The sequence below is a fragment of the Myotis nattereri genome, assembly GCF_964212035.1.
Source record: "Myotis nattereri genome assembly, chromosome: 8".
In the NCBI taxonomy this organism is placed as follows: Eukaryota; Metazoa; Chordata; class Mammalia; order Chiroptera; family Vespertilionidae; genus Myotis; species Myotis nattereri.
The window spans coordinates 68,354,151-68,373,710 of record NC_138083.1 but is presented as its reverse complement, the minus strand read 5'-3'; the positions used below and the strand labels follow the sequence as shown (position 1 = coordinate 68,373,710).

Genomic DNA, 19,560 nt, shown 5'->3' with positions numbered 1-19,560 from the left:
GAGGAAGTCTATTCCTCCAAAACTGTGTCAATTCCCTTGTATTTCACATTCACCTCTCACGAGGAAATATCACTGGAATCAAAGGGTTCTGACTGGTGGGATAATGACTGATTTCTCTCCTCACACACACTGAAGTCAAGTCATTATGACCAAAAATGTAGAAAATGACCCACATGCCACCTACAATGCTGTTGACAGACAATCCGTCGGACATTCCCCACGCGGGGCAGGGAGAGAGGCGGCCTCCACTGCCCCACCGCAGCCTCGAGCCCACGCGACGATGGGCATCAGAGGAACTCACACCCCGTGTGGCTCGTGGCTGCAGACTGGGCAGCGCAGACTCAGAGCACGCCCCTCACCACCGAAGGTTCTCCCAGACAACGCTGTTCTAAACCTCGACAGGGGAGCAGCTGTCGAGTCACACGAGTGTCACCTTGGACTCCATACTCCGCTGCCCCAGCCCGGGTGCCCGCCGGTGAGAAGGCGACCTGCTAACACCTGCCAAGACCCATCCCCCCCGCAGCCTGACTGCCCCACCTTGAAGACGGACCATCTACTGCAACGGGCGAGTTTCGGGGGAGGCAGGCCTGGGGACAGGGACAGGCTCTCCTGGCCCGGGGGATCGGCGTCGCCCCATGGCGTGCGGGTGCTCACCGAGCTGCTGTCCTTGCTCTTCTCAGCAGACGTCTCCTTCTCTTTCGAGGCGCTGGCTGTGTCTGAAGGGGCGGCCTGTGTGCTGGAGGAGGACCCCTGGGAGGACTTGTTTAGTGTTTCTGTGTTCGACTCGGAATCCGCTTCCTGCTGAGGGGCGGTAGCTGGGGGTGAAGGGGAGAGAAGCCACGTGTAAGCCGAGTGCCGTGGCCTCCGGACCTTCAGGGACCACAGCACATGGGAGCGCCACGGCGCGGCACACCGACCCACCCCCCCAAGGGGGCCAGACCTCCCGTTTTCCAGAAGCTGGAATCCAGACCTGTGTGAAAATAGGGTCACGCTTATAGGAATTTGTGTTTTTTCCTAAATGATTCTGGAGACGAAAGCATGTTCACAGAATAAATGAAGGCCCAAGTGAGGAGCCAGCTACTGCTCACCTAGAACGGCAAGCTTCCTAAGTTCTAGTTCCAGAACGAGTTTAGCCCCATGCAGCTGCTTCCTTCAGAGGAGGGGGGGGAAATCCACGTGAAAAGCAACATGATGGTCAGAGGCACGGAGCCTTGGGGGACTGAAGGAACTCGGACAACTGGAAAACTAGGGATGCGAGAGAATTTCGGGAGGAGGGACATTATGATGCTGCAAAGACAGGAGAGCAGAAGGGGACTCTGGCCATCGTGTAACAACGCAAGGGGTCATCAGACACATTCCAGAACCTGGGAGATTCAAAGTCACTAGAAGAAGAAATCTCCCTGAAGAAGGTTAAAGGACACAGCAATGTATGGTTTAAACTCGTCTTTTTAGAAAAAACAACAACTTTTAACGGGCCTCTTATGCCGTCACCTTGGAAAATCCTGCCAATCTACAGGCACACTACCTTGTCATATTATTGATGGCTTTTACATTTAAATACTTAAAACGGACACTTCTAATTCTAAGCACATATAGCTAATATTATTTGCCATCAATAAAAGCTAGCTGTAAACACTGTTTTTAAAATAGCATTAATCCATTCTAATGGGACAGTGTCTCCTGCCGGAGGCTCCTGGCTGAGACCCGCGTGCCATGTGCTAGAAAGAGATTGCAAGACTGGGTCAGTTCCACACCAAGGCGTTTCCTCCACCAGAACTGGAATCCTTACGACTAAAAGCCCCGCGTCCCGGATCCCCTAAACGGCAGGCCTTCGCCACTTCGGTATCATGACAGATACCGATCAGATCATGCTCCGTGTGGGCAACCACCCTGTGCCCCCATCCCCGGCCTCTACCTTCTCGAAGGCAGTAGCCACCCCTCCGCTGTAACCACCGCAGATGTCTGCAGTCACCGCCAACCCCGTGGGGGACAGGACACAGACATGCTCCCCGCTGGGAACCGCTGCAACTCGCATGAAACTAAACTCATCTGGGCTGGCACTGCAAGCCCCACACTTGGGCAAATAACACAGAGAATCCAGAGGTTCCAAAACCTGCGCCTGTAGTCTCTGCTGTGTGTGCATGCTGCTGTGTGTGTGTGTGTGTGTGTGTGTGTGTGACAGTGTGTGTTGAGTGACGGACGGAGGAGGGGCTGGGCAAGGCCCCCTCCGAGTCACCCTCCTGTGGCCTGTGGTCCCCGGGGAGCTGGGCTGGAGACGCCCCGCGTGGCCGCACCTGACTGGGTGCAGGACTTCATGTGCTCGGGCCAGTGGGCCTGCTGGCAGGGGTAGTCGCAGTAGCTGGTGTTCCAGCAGCAGTAGAAAATGGCCTCTTTCTTGCAGCTGGCGCACCACTGCTTCTTCTTGGTCTCATCCACCGCCTGCTGCTTCTCCTGCTCCAGCTGCTTCTTCACCTCGGCGATGAGCCGGTCCCGCTCCTGCTCCAGGCTCTGCCGCATCTCCGCCATGGTCAGCTCTGGCAGGAGGGGAGAGGACACTGGCTCCATCGCCTGTCCCTGGGCCCGGGCAGGGGTTGTTCAGACCAGATCTGAGGCAAACCCTGGTTCGGAGATAGCCCGGCTGTGTGACACCCCTCCCTCCCTGAGCCCCAACGTCTTCATCTGTAAAATGGGCGCGTGTCACAATGGCATGACATTTGCCTCATCATATATGACAGTAACAGGACATTATCTCAATAATGATAGAGCCATCAAGGCAGCACCACAGTAGTTCTGTGGGAAGCCTTCAAATAAACCCGCAAAACAACTGCCACTAAACTCACTCTGAACTTTACCATTAGCACCAGCCTTTCTTTCTACTGAGTACTTACACAGCACCTGCTATATTCAGAGAGTGTTCTAAGCACTTTTGAAATCTTAACTCATTTAATCCAGATACTGATCCTGTGAGGCAAGTACTACTATAATACCCTTTTCTCAGATGAAAAAACTGAGGCACACAGCAAATAAGGGCAGAGCTGTGACTAGAACTCAGACATGCTGTCTTTTTGGTGTGGTTAGCGGCAATGGAGACAGGGCACTGTGGTTGATCATTATGCTAACAGGTCAACGATGGAACTGCTCAATCTACTGAGATTTTTCTACTTTTACTTTAGACAATAAGTCCATTTGCAATCCACCTGGGAGAGACCTGTACATTAAAATACATGGTTCCCCAATTCCTCAAAATCCTCTTCCTGAAGTTGAAGAAGGACCCCCTCCTAAACAGAGCAGTAAGGAAAATTAATCCCTTGTAAAGGAGCCGTTTCAGGCTCTATCCCCGGCCCTCGTTCGGGCACGTGTGGGAGGCAACCAATTGATGTGACTTTCTCACAAACACGTTCTCTCTCTCTGCCTGTCTCTCTCCTTCCTTTCCACTCTCTCTAAAAAACAATGGAAAAATATCCTCGGGTGAAGATGACCAAACAAAAAAAGAGAGAGAGGTTATTTGACCTGACTAGAAAAACAAGAAGCAATAACTTCCTGATGGTAACACGCTAAAGAGTGGAGGGCTGCTCCTCTGGTTGGCCTCATAAGGATTTGAGTTTGCAGGGGGTGATTTCCGCTTCTGTCCCTGGGGAGCGGTGGGCACAGCTGGGCATGCCTGCCCAACAAAGACAGCCTATGTTTGTTTGCAGCATCTTGACCCTGGGACTGACATTAAATGAGGGTCTGGAAGAAAGCGGCTCTACCTCTGGGGGGAAAAATAATTACCAATATTTACACAGAATGGTAGGTGGAACAGCAGCCCATCTAATCCAGGGACCAACAGGGCAGCTTTGTCTCCAGCGTGGGCTGCACAGGCAATATTCAAAACTTAGTCAGAATACTCCACCGTCAGCAGTTCGGGGGGCAAGTCCGGATGCGAATCACAGCGGCACGATTTTGAACATCTACCTGAGCATGTCTGTGCCTCAATTTCACCGGAGAGGGACCAGAGAGCCCTCTGTCGCAAGGGTTCCCGTAAGAATTAAACTGGCTAACTTATGAAAAAGTGCTTCAGAAGGTTTCTGGTTCTAGGTTAAGAGTTTAGTAAGTCGGAGCTGTGGGTGCTGCTGTTACCGTTATTTTGTTGATGCTGGTGTTTTCCAGAGAGGAAAGGAGCGGCTTTAATACCTGCTTTCATGCCTAGGTCCTCCTGGTGGGCCCCCCAGGAGCCGGACAACCCCTGGGGCACATCTGACTCAATTCACATCGGGCCTGACTCCAGAGGTTCAGGGACGTTCACTGTCCCCGACCCTGCCCGGGGCAGACCCCTCCCCAGGCCTCACCCAAGTTGTGTTTCATCTCGGAGAGCTCCTGCTGGTGCAGCCACTGAAGCTTCTCGATCTCAATCCTCAGCCTGCGAATCTGTAATGACAGAGAGAGGCGTAAAGGGCGGGGCTGGGAGCCGCTCACCCGCGGAGCCCTGGCTGTCAGGTCAACCTCAGGTGGTGAAGGATCTGCTCTCCACACGGCTACCGTCCAGAGGGAGGCCGGCGCGTTAACCCAAGTGCACAAGACATTGGTTCAGAAAACTAAACATCCAGGTGACTCGCTGCTCTCTCCTGGGGCCTCTCCCACGCCCGCTAGCCGCACTGCGCTCTGCCGAGGCCGCTCGAGGCACCTCCCTGAAGACTCTCCCTTCGCCTGAGCGCCAGGCTGGGCCCGCCAGGCCCTCCTCAGGCCATGGCTTTGCCTGGGATTCCCACCTTCTACGGGGCCCTCTCGGTGGCCTCAAGAAACCCCGCCACTTCTGCTTTCACCTGGTGCCCTTTCTGCATCTGGCTCGCAGGGAATCTGCCTGAGAGAGAAGCTCGTGGAGGCCGATGTTTACAAGTGGTCACTTTGGAAGTGGGCATTTTAGCGTTTCATGACTGGATTCCCCAGGCCCTCACAGAAACTGTGCAGGCTGGGGCCACACATTCTGAGACAACAGGATCTCTTGTATAAAAAGACCAGGGAGCCTAACCGGTTTGGCTCAGCGGATAGAGCATCGGCCTGCGGACTGAAGGGTCCCAGGTTCGATTCCGGTCTAGGGCATGTACCTTGGTTGCGGGCACATCCTCAGTAGGGGGTGTGCAGGAGGCAGCTGATCGATGTTTCTCATCGATGTTTCTAACTCTCTATCCCTCTCCCTTCCTCTCTGTAAAAAAAAAATCAATAAAATATATTTTAAAGAATAATAAAAATAAATAAATAAAAAGACCAAGGAGCCAATTTTACATGGAGCACAAGGACCTGGTTTCCAGTGTCACCAGTGGATGAACTCAGGCGCTGGTTTGGGCGGTTTTATGAAAAATGAACTGACCACACACAGCATCAGCCTTCTGGCTCAATGAGAATCACCCTCCCCAACAACTCCAACCAGCTGAGCAAGCCTGGCGACCGGGCCAGGCCCTGGAGGGATTTCCCCGAGAAGCTTCTTCATGGCGCCGTAGGCCATCCTACAGCGGCCCACAAAACACTCGCAGCAAACAGTGAGTTAATCGTCATCTCTGACCTCAGCTATTGTGCTCCCAGTAGTGTTTTTGGAAAGGTCATTATATATTTCTGTCATTGTTCCCTTGATTGCATCCATCATCTGAAAGATAAAAAGAGAAACAATTCAGGCAATCACTTCCCCGAGGCTTTTCTAGATGAGACACCTCTCAACTCCATCTGCGTGAAGCAGCGGGTCTCACCTGGGGACTCACGACTGGTGAGGGAGCACGGGGGGGGGGGGGGGGGGGGGGGACGGACGGACGATGACACTGGCATCTAGTGGGTAGAATCCAGAGGCGCCCTAAACATTTACAGTGCACAGCACAGCCCCCACAACAGCATTACCCAGTCCAAAGGTCACTAGTGCTGAGGTAAGAGACCCTGATATAAACCAGGGTCGGGACCACCCACACGTTCCCTGTCCCATCTGCCAGGACAAATTCACAACCATAGAGCTAGTTTCTATGGCCACAGGCTACACTGGAGTGGTCGACAGCCCCAGGAGCATATGGAGTAGCCAGCACAGGGGTTCAAGGTGAGGGAGGGATATTTTGTTTTGTTGCTGTTGTTGTTCAATTCTTTCCCTTTAAAAAACAAAACCGTTTTATTGAGATACTAGAGGCCCGATGCACAAAAATTCATGCAAGAGTAGGCCTTTCTTTCCCAGGCTGCTGACACGTTTCCCTCCAGCCACCGGCAGGTACCGGGACCCGGGCTGGCTTTCCTCGGGCAGGTACCGGGACCTGGGCTGGCTTTCCTCGGGCAGGTACTGGGACCCGGGCTGGCTTTCCTCGGGCAGGTACCGGGACCCGGGCTGGCTTTCCTCGGGCAGGTACTGGGACCCGGGCTGGCTTTCCTCGGGCAGGTACCGGGACCTGGGCTGGCTTTCCTCGGGCAGGTACCGGGACCCGGGCTGGCTTTCCTCGGGCGGCCCACAGGCACCTGGGACCCGGGCTGCTTCCTTCCAGCTGCCTGCAGGCACCCAGACCCAGGCTGGCTTCCCTCCGGCCCTGGCTTCATCAGGAAAGACGTCAGGAAGGTCATTTGGCTATTTGGTCTAATTAGCATATTAGCTCTTTATTATATAGGATCATTGTTAAACCCTATAATTCACCCATTTACAGTGTACAATTCAGTGGCTGTTAGCATATTGAGTTCTACATCCATCACCACAATCAATTTTAGAACCTTTTTGTTATCCTAAAAAGAAACTCCACTCCCCCTTAACCTTCACCCGCCCCCCCCAAGATGCCCATCATCCCCCCAGGCTCCCGACAACCACTAATCTGCTCCCTATCTGTTCAGATTAGCTAAATCCAGAGAGTTCCCATACGTGGAATTATTCAGTGTGTGGTCATCTGGGACCCGCTTCTTGGACTGAGCACACTCTTCTCAAGGTTTATCTGTTCCCAAAGGTATATCACTACTCGATGCCTTTTTATGGCCAATAATATAGTCCATTGTGTGGGTGTGGCTGGTTTGTTACCTTAATGCCTTTGATTCGGGCATTGCCTTTCCAGTTTGTGTAACTACCGGACCCATGAGCGCACCAGCGACTGTGTGACATCAGCTCAGGTCCACAGAAAAAGCTGAGGACCAAGTGCGTTTGCAGGATGAATCCCCCCCTACCTCCCACGTGCCGGCTGACCCTCCAGCTTCCCGGGGAAAGAGGAGCGGACAGAAGAACAAACGCGGTCTCGGGCGTGGCCTGGCTGCTGCCGAGCCTCCCCTGTGTTTTGCAGCTTCAGCGCAGGACAAAGAGCACCCTGGTATCTACTGCCCGAGATCTGAACCCACCACTACCTCTTACTACCCACCCTCTCCCAGCCTGTTTCCCCATGCAGACAACAAGGATAAGAACAGCGCCCCCTCGTAGAGTGTGCATGAGGATTAAAGAGAAAACCACATGCAGTCTGTGGTTCAGCCCCTGCCACACAGAGTAGGTGTTCATAAAGAAATACCCGTTTATCTGACTTTCACAGAAAAACAAATTCACATGAGCATGTAATTGTGAAATCCTGCCAACCCCCAGAACAGTAACCCCAACTTGACCCCCAAATGGGGCGCTCCCCACTTGCTGCGGCCACACTGGGACGCTGCCAGCAAAAACACTGCTTTATGCAGCTTCGCGGTCCGTCGCTGTGCCCGGCCTCCTGACCCCACTGCACCGTCCACGTTACAGTATGAGAATGAAACTGCTTTACATGAAAACTTTAGAAAATGGATGAAATTCAATCCCTTCCGAACGCCACGGTTACATTCCATTCTCAAGAAATCATGAATCTGTGGACGGACTTTCACTCTTACTTCCAAATATAGCCAAGAACGCTACGTTCATCGAGAGCGCCCTTCTGCCAAAACACACAAATCTGGGTCTTCAACTCGGGGTCACCCTGGAGACAGAAAAGTTCATTGGCTCCAAAAACATGTCACCATGTCCATTTTCTTAACAGCAAAGAAAACTGCTATCAGAAAGTTCATCCCTCAATTTTGCTTAAGAGTAAAGGGGGAGGCCACCTGGCTGGTGTGGCTAAATGGGTGAGCGTCATCCCATGCACCAAAAAGGTTCAACTCCTGGTCAGGGCACATGCCCAGGTTTCGGGCTCAATCCCCAGGAGGGGGAGTGCAGGAGGCAGCCAATGGATGCATCGATGTTTCCCTCTATCCCTCTCCCTTCCTCACTCTCTAAAACCAATAAAAACTTTTTTTTTTTTTAATGGCTGCCTGAGCCGTCAATACTGGCTCCGTAAAAACCACTAGCCAAATCCAGGCCTCAGCTTTCTCACCTGTAAATAGACAGTTTGGACCAAATCAACGGAAGGTGATACACGCGTTAATTGCAAGCAGAAAAGAGACCATTTGGGCAACTCCAGGATCTTCTCAAATCAGTAATGAAAAAATTACTCCCCTTTCAATTCTCTGGAAACCCTACAGACTGGATTAGGAAGAAAGTCTCGGATTGGTGCCATTATGTGTCTTTAACACTTTGATGATAAAAGGAATGGACGAGGAATGGTATCTGGTGAGGTTAAATTTAATTTTAAGTCAATTTAAATAAAATTTAATTTAAATAAAAATATTAAGTCAATACTACTAGTTCAGGAGGTGAATGGGTAAGACAAAAATCTTGAGAATGGCCCAAAATAACCGACATTTGAATCTTCCCTCTGTGAACTCTATAACCATTCATGCGTTTTATTCAAAAAGGGGAAGATATACTACAAAGTCATCCCCAAGACTAGATTCTGATTACCTCTTGAGCCACCCTGCATCTTAAGTAGGACTGGTTGAAAACAGCCACATGCAAGAACAATCAGTTTGTGGGGACACCGGGCATGTGTGGTTAGCAGGCTGCATGAGAATTCACAAACCAGCTCAAAGCCACTGTCTAGATCAGTGATGGCGAACCTATGACACGTGAACTCATTTTTTTGGTTGATTTTTCTTTGTTAAATGGCATTTAAATACATAAAATAAATATCAAAAATATAAGTCTTTGTTTTACTATGGTTGCAAATATCAAAAAATTTCTGTATGTGACACGGCACCAGAGTTAAGTTAGGGTTTTTCAAAATGCTGACACGCCGAGCTCAAAAGGTTCGCCATCGCTGGCCTAGATCCTGGCGGCTACCCTTCAAATCCCCGTCCAACCACTCACTAACTGTGTGGCCCTAGACAAGGTGCATAACCTCGCTGGGCCTCAGCTTTCCCATCTGTGAAATGGGGATGGTAACAGTGCTCACACCCCATCAATTTGTCATTAAGAGTAAAACTAAGCCACATACAAAAAGTACTTCTAACAGTGTGGAACCCACAGTACAAGCCATGCACACATAAGCTGTTGCTGCTATCACCTTAGCCGGTACGACAGACTCCAAGATGGTCGGCCTGGTGACCTTCTCATCGATGAAGAAGGTCGTGGGTGTCATGCCTGTGACGATGCTACGTAAGATGGAAACGTCCATCTTGCTCGCAGGCTCTCTCTCCCTGGCTTTGGTGGAGCGAGCTGCCATGTGGGGAAGACCCACACAGCAAGGGGGGCCTTCAGGGCACAGCCAGCTGAGAACTGAGGGGGGAAAGGGGATCCTTCCCTATAAAACCTTCAGGCGAAACTCCGACCCTAGGACTGCGCGCAGCCTGAGGCGTGAGGAAGGACCCACTGAGCCTGACCCACACAGACTGATAAGAAGCCTGTGAGAAGTTGTAGCGATTTGTTATGCGGCAACAAGTAACTAACATAATTCCTCGAGAGAAGAATTTTTTTAGATGAACAACAAAACTCACTGGTAAAACATTAGGTCTATATGTTTCATGCCACCAGAATTGAAAAAGATTCTGCCTTTAACACAACATAACAGCAACTCTTTATTATAAATAAGACTTCAAGAATTCAAGAAACAACTGTTCTTAACTAGTTCCACCCATTCTCTCTATAAACGAAATAGTTTACTCACTAGTAACCAATTTACTTACCCTTAAAGAGTACATTTTTATATTTACCTACTTACTGCATCGTTAGATTAACACTCACTAACTACTACTAACCATTACTGCCAGTGACACACCCACGATGAGAAGTTAGGGAACAACAGGCACCCATTCAGCAGCTCGGCACCAACCACCTACTGTGCGCCTGACCTGGTGGGGCTGGCATTCCGATGGTTGTTCTTACCACCGAGAGGTCTGCTGGGACGTGCCTGCGCATCACCGCAGGGCACACTCAGAGGTCGCCGAGATCTCCATGTTTTATTCGCCCGATTCAACAAGAGCATAAGAGCCCTTGGCAAATCAAGAGAGAAAAGAAAAACACCTCGCTGAGAGAACACCCCCAGTGGGAATCCCGCTTCCACACCACTCAACAAGGACTCCGCCCCGAGGATGGGCCAGTCGAGAGAGAGAGAGAGAGAGAGAGAGAGAGAGAGAGAGAGAGAGAGCGCCTTCCTTCCCGTCCTCTTGGTTCCTGGAAAAACCTAGGTGCGGGCATCATACCTTGCATGCCTCACATTTAAGCCTCTATCACTTTGGTTCTATGTGGCTTCAAAATGCAAAACAAACCAACCCTAAGTCTGTTGTTAACTGAAGGATCAGAAACTTGTTCCCGCCGTTAAGGAAAACCTGTCCGTCATGAGCGACTCCGTGCTGAAGGGTAATTCTGATTCTAGGCCATCGTCGTCCTGTGAGGTACTGACTTTAGGATCTGAGCCCTCTCAGAGTAAGGGTCAGTCTAGTCTACATGTCTCTGCGGAGGGCCAACGTCAGGCCCAAAGGGGAGAATTCAGTCTTGGAGCTCCTCAGTGAAAACGGGGCCTGCCCTCCTAAACAGCCCCTGAGAGCTGGGAGGTCGTGCCCCAAACAGTACCCGTCAGGAAGCGGGACCCCTGACCGCCCGCCCGCCGGGTGCCTGCTGGCACTCACTTTGCTAGTGTACTTGGCGATGTCCGCGGCGACGTCGGCGGAGGCAGTGGCGATGGGAAGGTCTGCGTTGATTGAAGAGGCCAGGGTGCTGGTGGCCCCCGAGCTGGTGACCAGGGGTGACGACTGAGTGCTGGTCACCAGGGTGATGGTGGACGTGGACGGGCTCTGCGTGATCTCCTTCTGCTGGACAGCTGGGGAAACAAAGGGTCCCGGTCAGCCCTGGCTGCAGGAAGGGCCGTCCCCACGGTCCCCACGCGCAGCTGTGGTGAGGGCGGGAAACCGATAGACACCTGCGAGCTTTCACTCTCAGGGGACAGAGACGCTCTCCTAACCAAACTCCAGCCAGGCTGCTCCGCGCCCTCTCTCGACTAACCCTCGAATGTAGTCTGTAAAGACTTCGACAAGCTTAACACGGCCTCTAAGGGCTCCAGACAGCATCCCTCAGGTGACCCAGCCTCCCTGAGAAAACTCAAGGCCACCCAAATAAATGGCTGTTCCAGCCAACACCTACCGATGAGGCCCGTCTCCCAGCTCTGTGGGAAGAAGGGCCTCGCTTCGATGGGTACCAGTCAGCAAATTCAGGTGGTTTCACACGGACCAACCCCACCTCCCACTTTTTGTAAAATTTCACTTCCCTGACTCTACTGAGTCCCCACTCACCCCCCTTGCTATTCCCTCGTCCTCCTTTTAAAACACCCAGTCACCTCTGTACAAATCAAAGTTCACAATGGACTTCTTTCCCTATTGCAGCAGGACATTGCCGATTAAATTCTGTCCCTCCCACTTCAACTAGTGTCCAGCTTTGTTGGTCTTTGACACAAGACAACGTGCAAATTGAGAACCACAGCACTGGGCCGCCTTCTTGCCTAAGCTCGGAATGCTCCTGGGGTCCGAAGGCAGAAGCCTGGGACCCGCCATCTCTATCTCAGAACCCGATCAACACTTTAAACAGTGAGATCAAACCAGTTTTACCCCAACTTTGCCTGTGCAATCGCCCAGTGTTCCTGCTCCCCAGTCTTGGAAGGGTTTCTACTGGGGAGCCCAATGCAAGATCTGGCTGGCTGCCTTTTAACATCCTGTCCTGATGCTACTCCTAAGAGTCCGACAAGCCCTGGCCGGTGTGGCTCAGTTGGTTGGAGCGTCATCCCGTACCAGCAGATGGCAGGTTCGATCCCTGGTTAGAGCACGAGCAATGTTTCTCTCACATCAATATTTCTCTCTCTCTCTCCCCCTCACTTCCCCTCTAAGGTCAATTTAAAAAAGACAGAGAGAGAGAAACTCAAAAAAAAAAAAAAGAGTCCTAATCACTAGGGTGCACTCACTACACAAGAGTTTCAGTGAAGGAGCCCAACCTTGGGTGCAGGTGCCCCGTGGAGTAAGATCTATGCCGGTGCTCACAAAAGCTGAGCAAAGGGGCATCCCCTTTGTCAGCTCCAGATGGAGCGCCCTGCACGGCCAGAAGAGATTTTTATTCTGCACCTTCAGCAACTGGTTTCTGATGCTGGCTCTTCCTGTGGATGTGGCTAATTCCTCGCCAGTAAGGTAGCCTCTGCTACCAACTTCTCACTGCACTCTTTCCAAAATAACGCCAAAAGGTTCACGACAGGTGTGCACAGGGAACGCACACAACGGCATGCATCGCAGCGCTGCTCCCAGGATAAAACCAGGGAGCAGCCTTCACACAAACCAGGGAACGCTATGCAGCAGTCGGAAAGAGCAAGGGAGCGCTGTGTGTACGGACGTGGACAGACCTCCAAAACATGCTGATGGGTGAAAGACAACGGTACCATTTTCATGTTGTAAAAAAGAAAAAAAGGGAAAAAAAGCAGTGTTCTTATGAAGAGCCATATATATGTATACATATATATGCAGGCATGCATAAAAAAGGCTGTACGGTTCACAGTGGCCGCTGAGACGCATAAGATGAAAGGTCAGTCGATCGGAACGGTAGACGTGTGTCAGTGTCTCGAGAAGACGCACATGTATTGTTTGCAAAATGAAAAAAAAAAAAAAAATGGAAACAAATGTAAAAAATGCGAGTTGCGAAACGACTTTTAAAAATAATGCCAAGTGGAATGCGCACGGCCTTGGGGCTGCCGTGGCCAGGAAACGAAGGGGAACTGAGAAAAACAACAGCGGTTTCTGTTTTGTGTCTCCCGGCGATGTGGCACCGAGGGCGGGGTGCCACGGAGAGCAGAAGGGGAGCTGGTACCTTTCACAGCCTGTCTGGTCTGATATCGCGTCCCCTGGGAAGACTGCGGCTGCTGGCTGTGCTGCTGCTGCTGCTGCTGCTGCTGGCGCTGCATCTTCTGCATGTGCCACTTTTGGGAGGACGTTTGAAACTTACTTGCGGAGTTCCACACGACCCGCTGCACGGCCGGCGCAGTCTCCTTCGGTAAAAGCGGCCTCTGCTTTTTCACTGGGCTTCCCGTGACGGTGGCGGTGGCGGTGGCCGCCGGGGCCGTGACCGTGGACGTGGTGCTGGTGGTGGCCGTGACACCAGCCATGGGAGTATGGGAGGACGCGCGGGTGAGGACCGGCGTTTCGGGGGGAGACTGGCTGCCGGCCGCAGTGGACAGTGGTGGAGCTTTAGCTACAACTAGAGTCACTGCGTGGAAAAAATAAACAAAAAGTGGACTTGAGTCAGGTTTGCCGGCAGGGCCTCTCCGCCAGCAAGTTCTCAGGGAAACAACCGAAGGCCAGAAATGACCAGCAAATTCAGTGCATGCCCAGGAGCACATTCTCACCTTATCTCCTCAGCGCCTCACCTTGGAGACATGCATGCCAAGGCCCCTGGGGGAAACAGGTGGCCCAGGCCCTGCCCTCAAGCTGCCCATCAACTCCTGGGCTGGTTGGCTGCAACCGTCTTGTTTTCCAAAGTGAGACTTGGGTAAGCACCTGAGAAAGACCCAGCCCAACTGAATCCAGAGATCGAGAGGAGCCCTTTGGCTAGGTCCACAGGTGCCTGGGAGACCCGGTGGCTTCCCAATGGCCCAAGCACCGAGTCACATTAAATCATTCCGAAGTAAAGGTATCCTTGTCATCTCTCCCGAGTCCCTCCAGCGTGGTGGAGCCCTGACACCTAACTCGAAAGGAACCCGCCCAAGACCAGAGCCCTCCCAACACAGTGGTATTTACCTAGACTTCCGGAGCCTGGACTGTGTGTTGACTGTGTACTTCCCTGGCTTGTATTTTAGGTATAGCACACACTACTACTTTCGCTACTGTGAGGTGGCACGTTTAAGTCTAAAATAGGCTTAGATTTTTTTTTAAAGAGTAGCTTGCTTCAAATAAAAATATTAAGTCAGTAATTATACAAGCAGGATTTGGGAATGACAACAAACAACCACCGTGAATGTCTGAAGTTTGAGAAAAGCCGTATTATGGAGTATGTCTTCTGGGAGGAGTTGGGCTGTGGGGCCAGGGAGTAGCATTTCAAACAGGCAGAGATGAGAATTTGGAGCGGAACAGCATTCACCAAGATGTACTTAGGAACAGGGAGCATTGCACTGCGGTGACTGACGGTAGGCGGTGAGGAGTGGCCGGCAGGCAGATGAGAGCCAGGAGCGCTGAGCGCTGCAAAGGGGATGACCATGTGAGGGCGCCACTTGTAAAGGGGTCCCAGCCACCGGGGAGAGGAATCCCTGAGGATCACACACAAAGCACAGGTGCAAGTCAGCACCCCAACCTGACAATGTGCCTGGACACCAAACCTCTTTCCACGAGGACTCCGCCTGTCTTTTTAGATTGATATCACCTGGGGAAGATCTGAGCTTGGCTATTCTTCTAAGGGAGATGTTCGGTGAGCTATGGGTTTGGGGATCTCCAAGAAAATTAAGAAGAAAAGATAAGCTGACTTTTCTGACTGGGGGCTTTCTTGGTGGTTATCACATCTGGCTGGCCCTCCTGATCCTCAGCCAAGTTCAAGGGCAAGAGCACAGGGTGGGGCTGGATGGGGAACTCTTCCTACAGTGAAGAGCCCCAATCCTTTTCCAGGACACCGACCCTGGGCCCCAGGGCCCCTGCCCTTCTAGCACAGGTGGCTTGGAACCAGGCGCTACTAAAAGCCCACAGGGGCAGGGGGGCAGCAGGATGTCCAACCTGCAGAAGGGCCTTCAATACCTCCCCTTTCCTGCCATGTGACCAAATAATATGCTGTTCTTGCTGACGAGCTGGCCGAATCCTCCCCGGTGCAAAGGGCAACCACAGGAAGGGTCCTGTTCTCTCTCGAGGCTCTGCCTATGGTAACAGTTGTGCAGGAATCGTGCCTGGCCCGTTTTTCCAAATGAAAACCAGGAGTGTGCAATCTGAAAAGATTCCAGCCTCCAAGTACTCTTTGGGGGTTATCATTCAGACACTAAAATATTTCATTTCTAGGGGATTCTGATGATTTATGGAGAAGAAGAAGAAAAAAAAAGCTGTGGGAAATTCCATCTGTCCTAGAAATTCAGAGCGTCTGATCCATCACTTGTAGCCCAACAAAGGGTGAATCTCTGAAAGGCCCGCACACCAGAAATCGCCCATCAAGCTCATCTACTTATTCCAGAGTTTGGTCACTGTCGTGTGCATATAGGACCTTGTAAGAGAAGGATGGGAATTTGTGATGTTACAGGTAAGCAGAGCAAAGGTCTCCAAGCGAACTCCCTTTGCCTCTGCCTGAGATCACTAGCGGTAAAAGCTGTCTTACTATTTGAGGATTCCTACGCACCAGCTGCATTCCTACCTGCAGGTGAGTTGGAGGTCACCACAGCACACTCCAAAATGCCCTTCACTTTAATAAATTTATAAGTAAAAGCACATCATTGAAAAGATGTTCTAATGCAAAGTTCGACATGAAGCCGATTCTTCAAGACCCAAACCACCATCAGGGGGATCTGGATGTAAGACCAGTCGGGTTTGCCCCACCTGTAAGAACCTGCTCTGACTGAATAATGTTTTATAATCATCTTCAGCTTAATCCCCCCCACACTCGGGGGTTTCCTGGAGAAATTTCGCTCAGATGTTAGTGCAAGAAACTTCCCTCAGATGTCTACTTCATCTAATCAATGGAATTTTTTTTATTTTTTGGAAAATGTGACACCTTTTAAGGAACTGTGTTTCCCTTTTTGCTTTGACTGCTAGGAAGCTCACAGCAAAAATGAAAACCCAACTTTATCTCATGATTATGTACTCTCGTCAAATCCTTTCTGGAAGAGGAAGAGGCATAAAACCAATCAATCAAAAGATTTGTTCCAGAAAGAAAGGAACAGTATAAATACAACATTCATAGGAGCACTCCCATCTGCACCCAACTGGTCCCTCAGGTGGAACAAAGGCTGCTCCTACTGTTCCCTCTGAAACAGCAGAGGAGACCCCTCAAACCCCATTCCGCTACAGCAGCGGTTCTCAACCTGTGGGTCACGACCCCTTTGGGGGTTGAACGACCCTTTCACAGGGGCCGCCTAAATACATCCTGCATATCAGATATTTACGTTACGATTCATAACAGTAGCAAAATTACAGTTATGAAGTAGCAACGAAAATAATTTTATGGTTGGGGGTCACCACAACATGAGGAACTGTATTAAAGGGTGGCGGCATTAAGAAGGTTGAGAACCACTGTGCTACAGAATCACATTTTTCAGACACCATCCATAAATCTAAGAGATGGCTCGGGGATGGTGTGGTGGTTGATCCTTCCTGTGCCCCCAGCTGTTCCCTCTCCCTCCACTGCACCATCCAGGGACATCTCGGCCTCTTGTGATGACCTGCAGGGTGCAGGTTCCAGAACAGCTCGGCTGATTAACCACCGAGGACAGATTCTCAAGGCCCATCCCCGACTTGCCTTTCAAGCTGCTGGGCTCAGAAATGCCCAGGGGCATAGAATCTCATCTTACTCAAGGGCCTGGGTCGGGAGCTAGGTCCTATCAGAAGATGGACACAGTCAGAGCTGAAACCCGCAGTCCCTCAAGTTCTTCACACAGTCCCTACGGCTACGGTTCTAATGTGTCCTCAGGCAAGGGTCTCCGGAGCCCCCCAGGGAATCCTCCAGTCTTTCTCGGGCGTGTTGGTTCTCCGCACGACCCATTTGCCACCCTAAGTGAAAAATGCGCGGACTGCTTTGTCCATGGGAAGGACACCCTGCAAATCACTCACACGTTCCTTCTGGGGGTCTGTCAACGTGCCTGGGCTCCGCCGGCTTCGGCAGCCACAGCTGGTCCAGGCTATATGGCAGCAATGACAGCATGCCGAGGCTCAGGCAGCGGTTCTCACCGGGGCAGAGTTTGCCTCCAGGGGACATCTGGCAATGTCAAGCCGCTTTGAATGGCCTCAACCAGGCAGGTGCTACAGGCATGCAGTGGGGAGCAGCCAGGGATGCCGCTCACCACCCCCACTGCACAGGACAAGGCGCTATGCGGCACAAAAGGCCAGTAGCCCCCGAGCTGAAAATCCCCGGCATCAGATGGGTTAAGTGCAAAGGTGGTGAAGACCGATTTGGGTGTGCACCACGCAGTGGCCCTTGGAATTCTCGTGCCCCAAGAAGTGCTCACCATCCTGGCACCACCTACCAAATGGTGTCAGGTTCTGGTAAGAAACGCACGTTGAGGTGCCTGGGCAGCATGAGGGGAAGGAAGGGGAGCTAAACTTATCAAAATCTTCAAAGGGAACACTCCTAACGATTTCAATCTTGTCAAATGTCTAAATGTTGACAAATACTTCGGGAAAATGAAAAAAATGTACCAGGGGAGAAGCTGCTTAGGCAAAGAATAACTTGACTACCAGGAGCAACTTATTTTCTAAGGGGCTTTTCTCAACTCAAAACCGTCCATGCTGAGTCCTGAGCAGGTGAGGGGAGGGAGGGCAGGCCCAGGTGAAGTCCTGGTCCTATCAGGTGGCCAGCGAGGTGACCGTGAGCCAATCACGGCTCTGCTCTGGCCCCTGTGCTGGCGTTAGAGGGTCACACAAAGGAATGGTGGCACTGGAAACCAAACCAAGAAACCGGGAACCGGGAGCGTCACTTACCATCCTGCTTGGGAGATGGCTCTTTGGGTTCCTTCTTGTTTTTCCGACCCTCCCGCCCAGAATGGTCTTCTCCTAAATCTATGACAAGTTCGCTCTCCGAGTCAGAGTCCAGGCCCAAGTGGACCGTTGGGGAATCCGTCTCATCCTTCCCCTTCAGCTTATCCTTTGTGGGGTGAGGCGAGGGTTTGGCTTTCTCGGAGAAGTCCTTCTCAGGCGGGGGGCTGGCCTTTTCCTTGACTGAGCCTGGGTCTGCTTTCTCGCTGGGGGGCGAAGCGCTTTTCAGCTCCTCTTTAATCTCCACCGGGCTGGCCAGCTTGGGCTTTGTTTTGACAGCAGACAGCTCTTTGTCCAACTGAGCGCCCTCTTTGTCCTCCACGTCTTCCGGCTCATTCTTGGACTTCTGCTCGTCATCAGTGATATACTCACTGTCGCTACTGTCTGACTTCTCAGAATCCTCCGAATCGCTGTGCTCTACCGCCGTGTAAACATCTTCCGAGATTTCATTTATGCCTAAATTCAAAAAGAAAACCCAGTCACAACATGAAGAGCAGGACCAAAAACGCAAACATTTTCCACGCCAAACGCTGGAAATAAAGAAAGAAAACATTTCAAATCGCATCACACTGGCCTGGGGCGGTGAGCAGTGAACCAAGTGCCCCTGAAGTCTGCTGAAGACAACGTGGGACCAAACAACATAAATCCGGGAGCTAAATCTTTGCAGTATTGATAAATAATTGGGATACGGGAAATGGGAGAGATGGAAGGGAACACCAGAGAGACACTTAAAATGGATCCATTTTACAGAATAGAAAATAGAGGCCTAGAGCAATCCCTTGTCCCTAGGACACAAAGAAAGCCCTGGGCTCCTGACTCACCAAGTACTGTTCTCACACATTCCCAAAGCACAAGTGCCTTTCGCCCTGAGTGTCCAGCGCACAAAGAAACAAGCCAAAGTCTTAAAGCGGAGACTGCAAACTCACAGCCCGGGAGCCACATCTGACCACCAGCACATTCTATTTGGGAAGCAATGGTTGGGCCCACAGGGTAGTTTGTTGTTTGCTCTTGCTTTTTAATTTGGAACTTATTGCCCAATTCACAAATCAGGGGATTTCACACAGAAATCAAGCTGGCAGGCTTTTGCTGAGAGAGCAGAGCCTGGCCACTCTGGTTGCCAGGCCCGCGAGGTAAAGGGCTTCTGCTGCTGTAGCTAATGGTCAGACATAAGGAGGACAAGCAGGAGGGCATGACCACACGCGTGACAGGAAAAGCTTGGGTACTAGAGCCCAAAGGACAGGAATTCAAATCCTGCGCCACTGCTTTCATTCGCAGTGTAACCCTGAATGAGTGACCTCCCTCTCTAAGCCTCAGTTTCTTCACCTGCAAAATGGGACTGATAATGGTATCGACCTCCCAGGACAATCTCTGCGCGGTGCTTCCTTAGCACCGTGCAGGGTGCATAGGAAACACTCCATGACTGGAAATATTAAAATTCTCATCAACAACAATAATAAATCAAGGAGTTAGACCACATGTGTGGAGGGAATCAAGAGAGATATTTAAATGGACTGCAAGACTTCATCCTTGCCAATCAGTGTCCTAACCAAAAACAGGCAACCCAACAAG

At 51.3% G+C, this 19,560-nt stretch overlaps 1 protein-coding gene across 3 annotated transcripts in view; it reads right to left on the bottom strand.

The window, feature by feature from the left end:
• The window catches only part of ZMYND8 (zinc finger MYND-type containing 8), a 108,976-nt gene that overhangs the window by 7,545 nt on the left and 81,871 nt on the right, over positions 1-19,560 (bottom strand). For all 3 annotated transcript variants that reach the window (XM_081096941.1, XM_081096939.1, XM_081096940.1), the window contains 7 exons: positions 17,938-18,447; positions 13,148-13,543; positions 10,936-11,126; positions 5,540-5,620; positions 4,329-4,407; positions 2,295-2,534; positions 655-815 (listed from right to left, as the gene is read on the bottom strand). In XM_081096941.1, the coding sequence (XP_080953067.1) occupies positions 655-815; positions 2,295-2,534; positions 4,329-4,407; positions 5,540-5,620; positions 10,936-11,126; positions 13,148-13,543; positions 17,938-18,447 (1,658 nt within the window). The remainder of the gene's footprint in view (positions 1-654; positions 816-2,294; positions 2,535-4,328; positions 4,408-5,539; positions 5,621-10,935; positions 11,127-13,147; positions 13,544-17,937; positions 18,448-19,560) is intronic.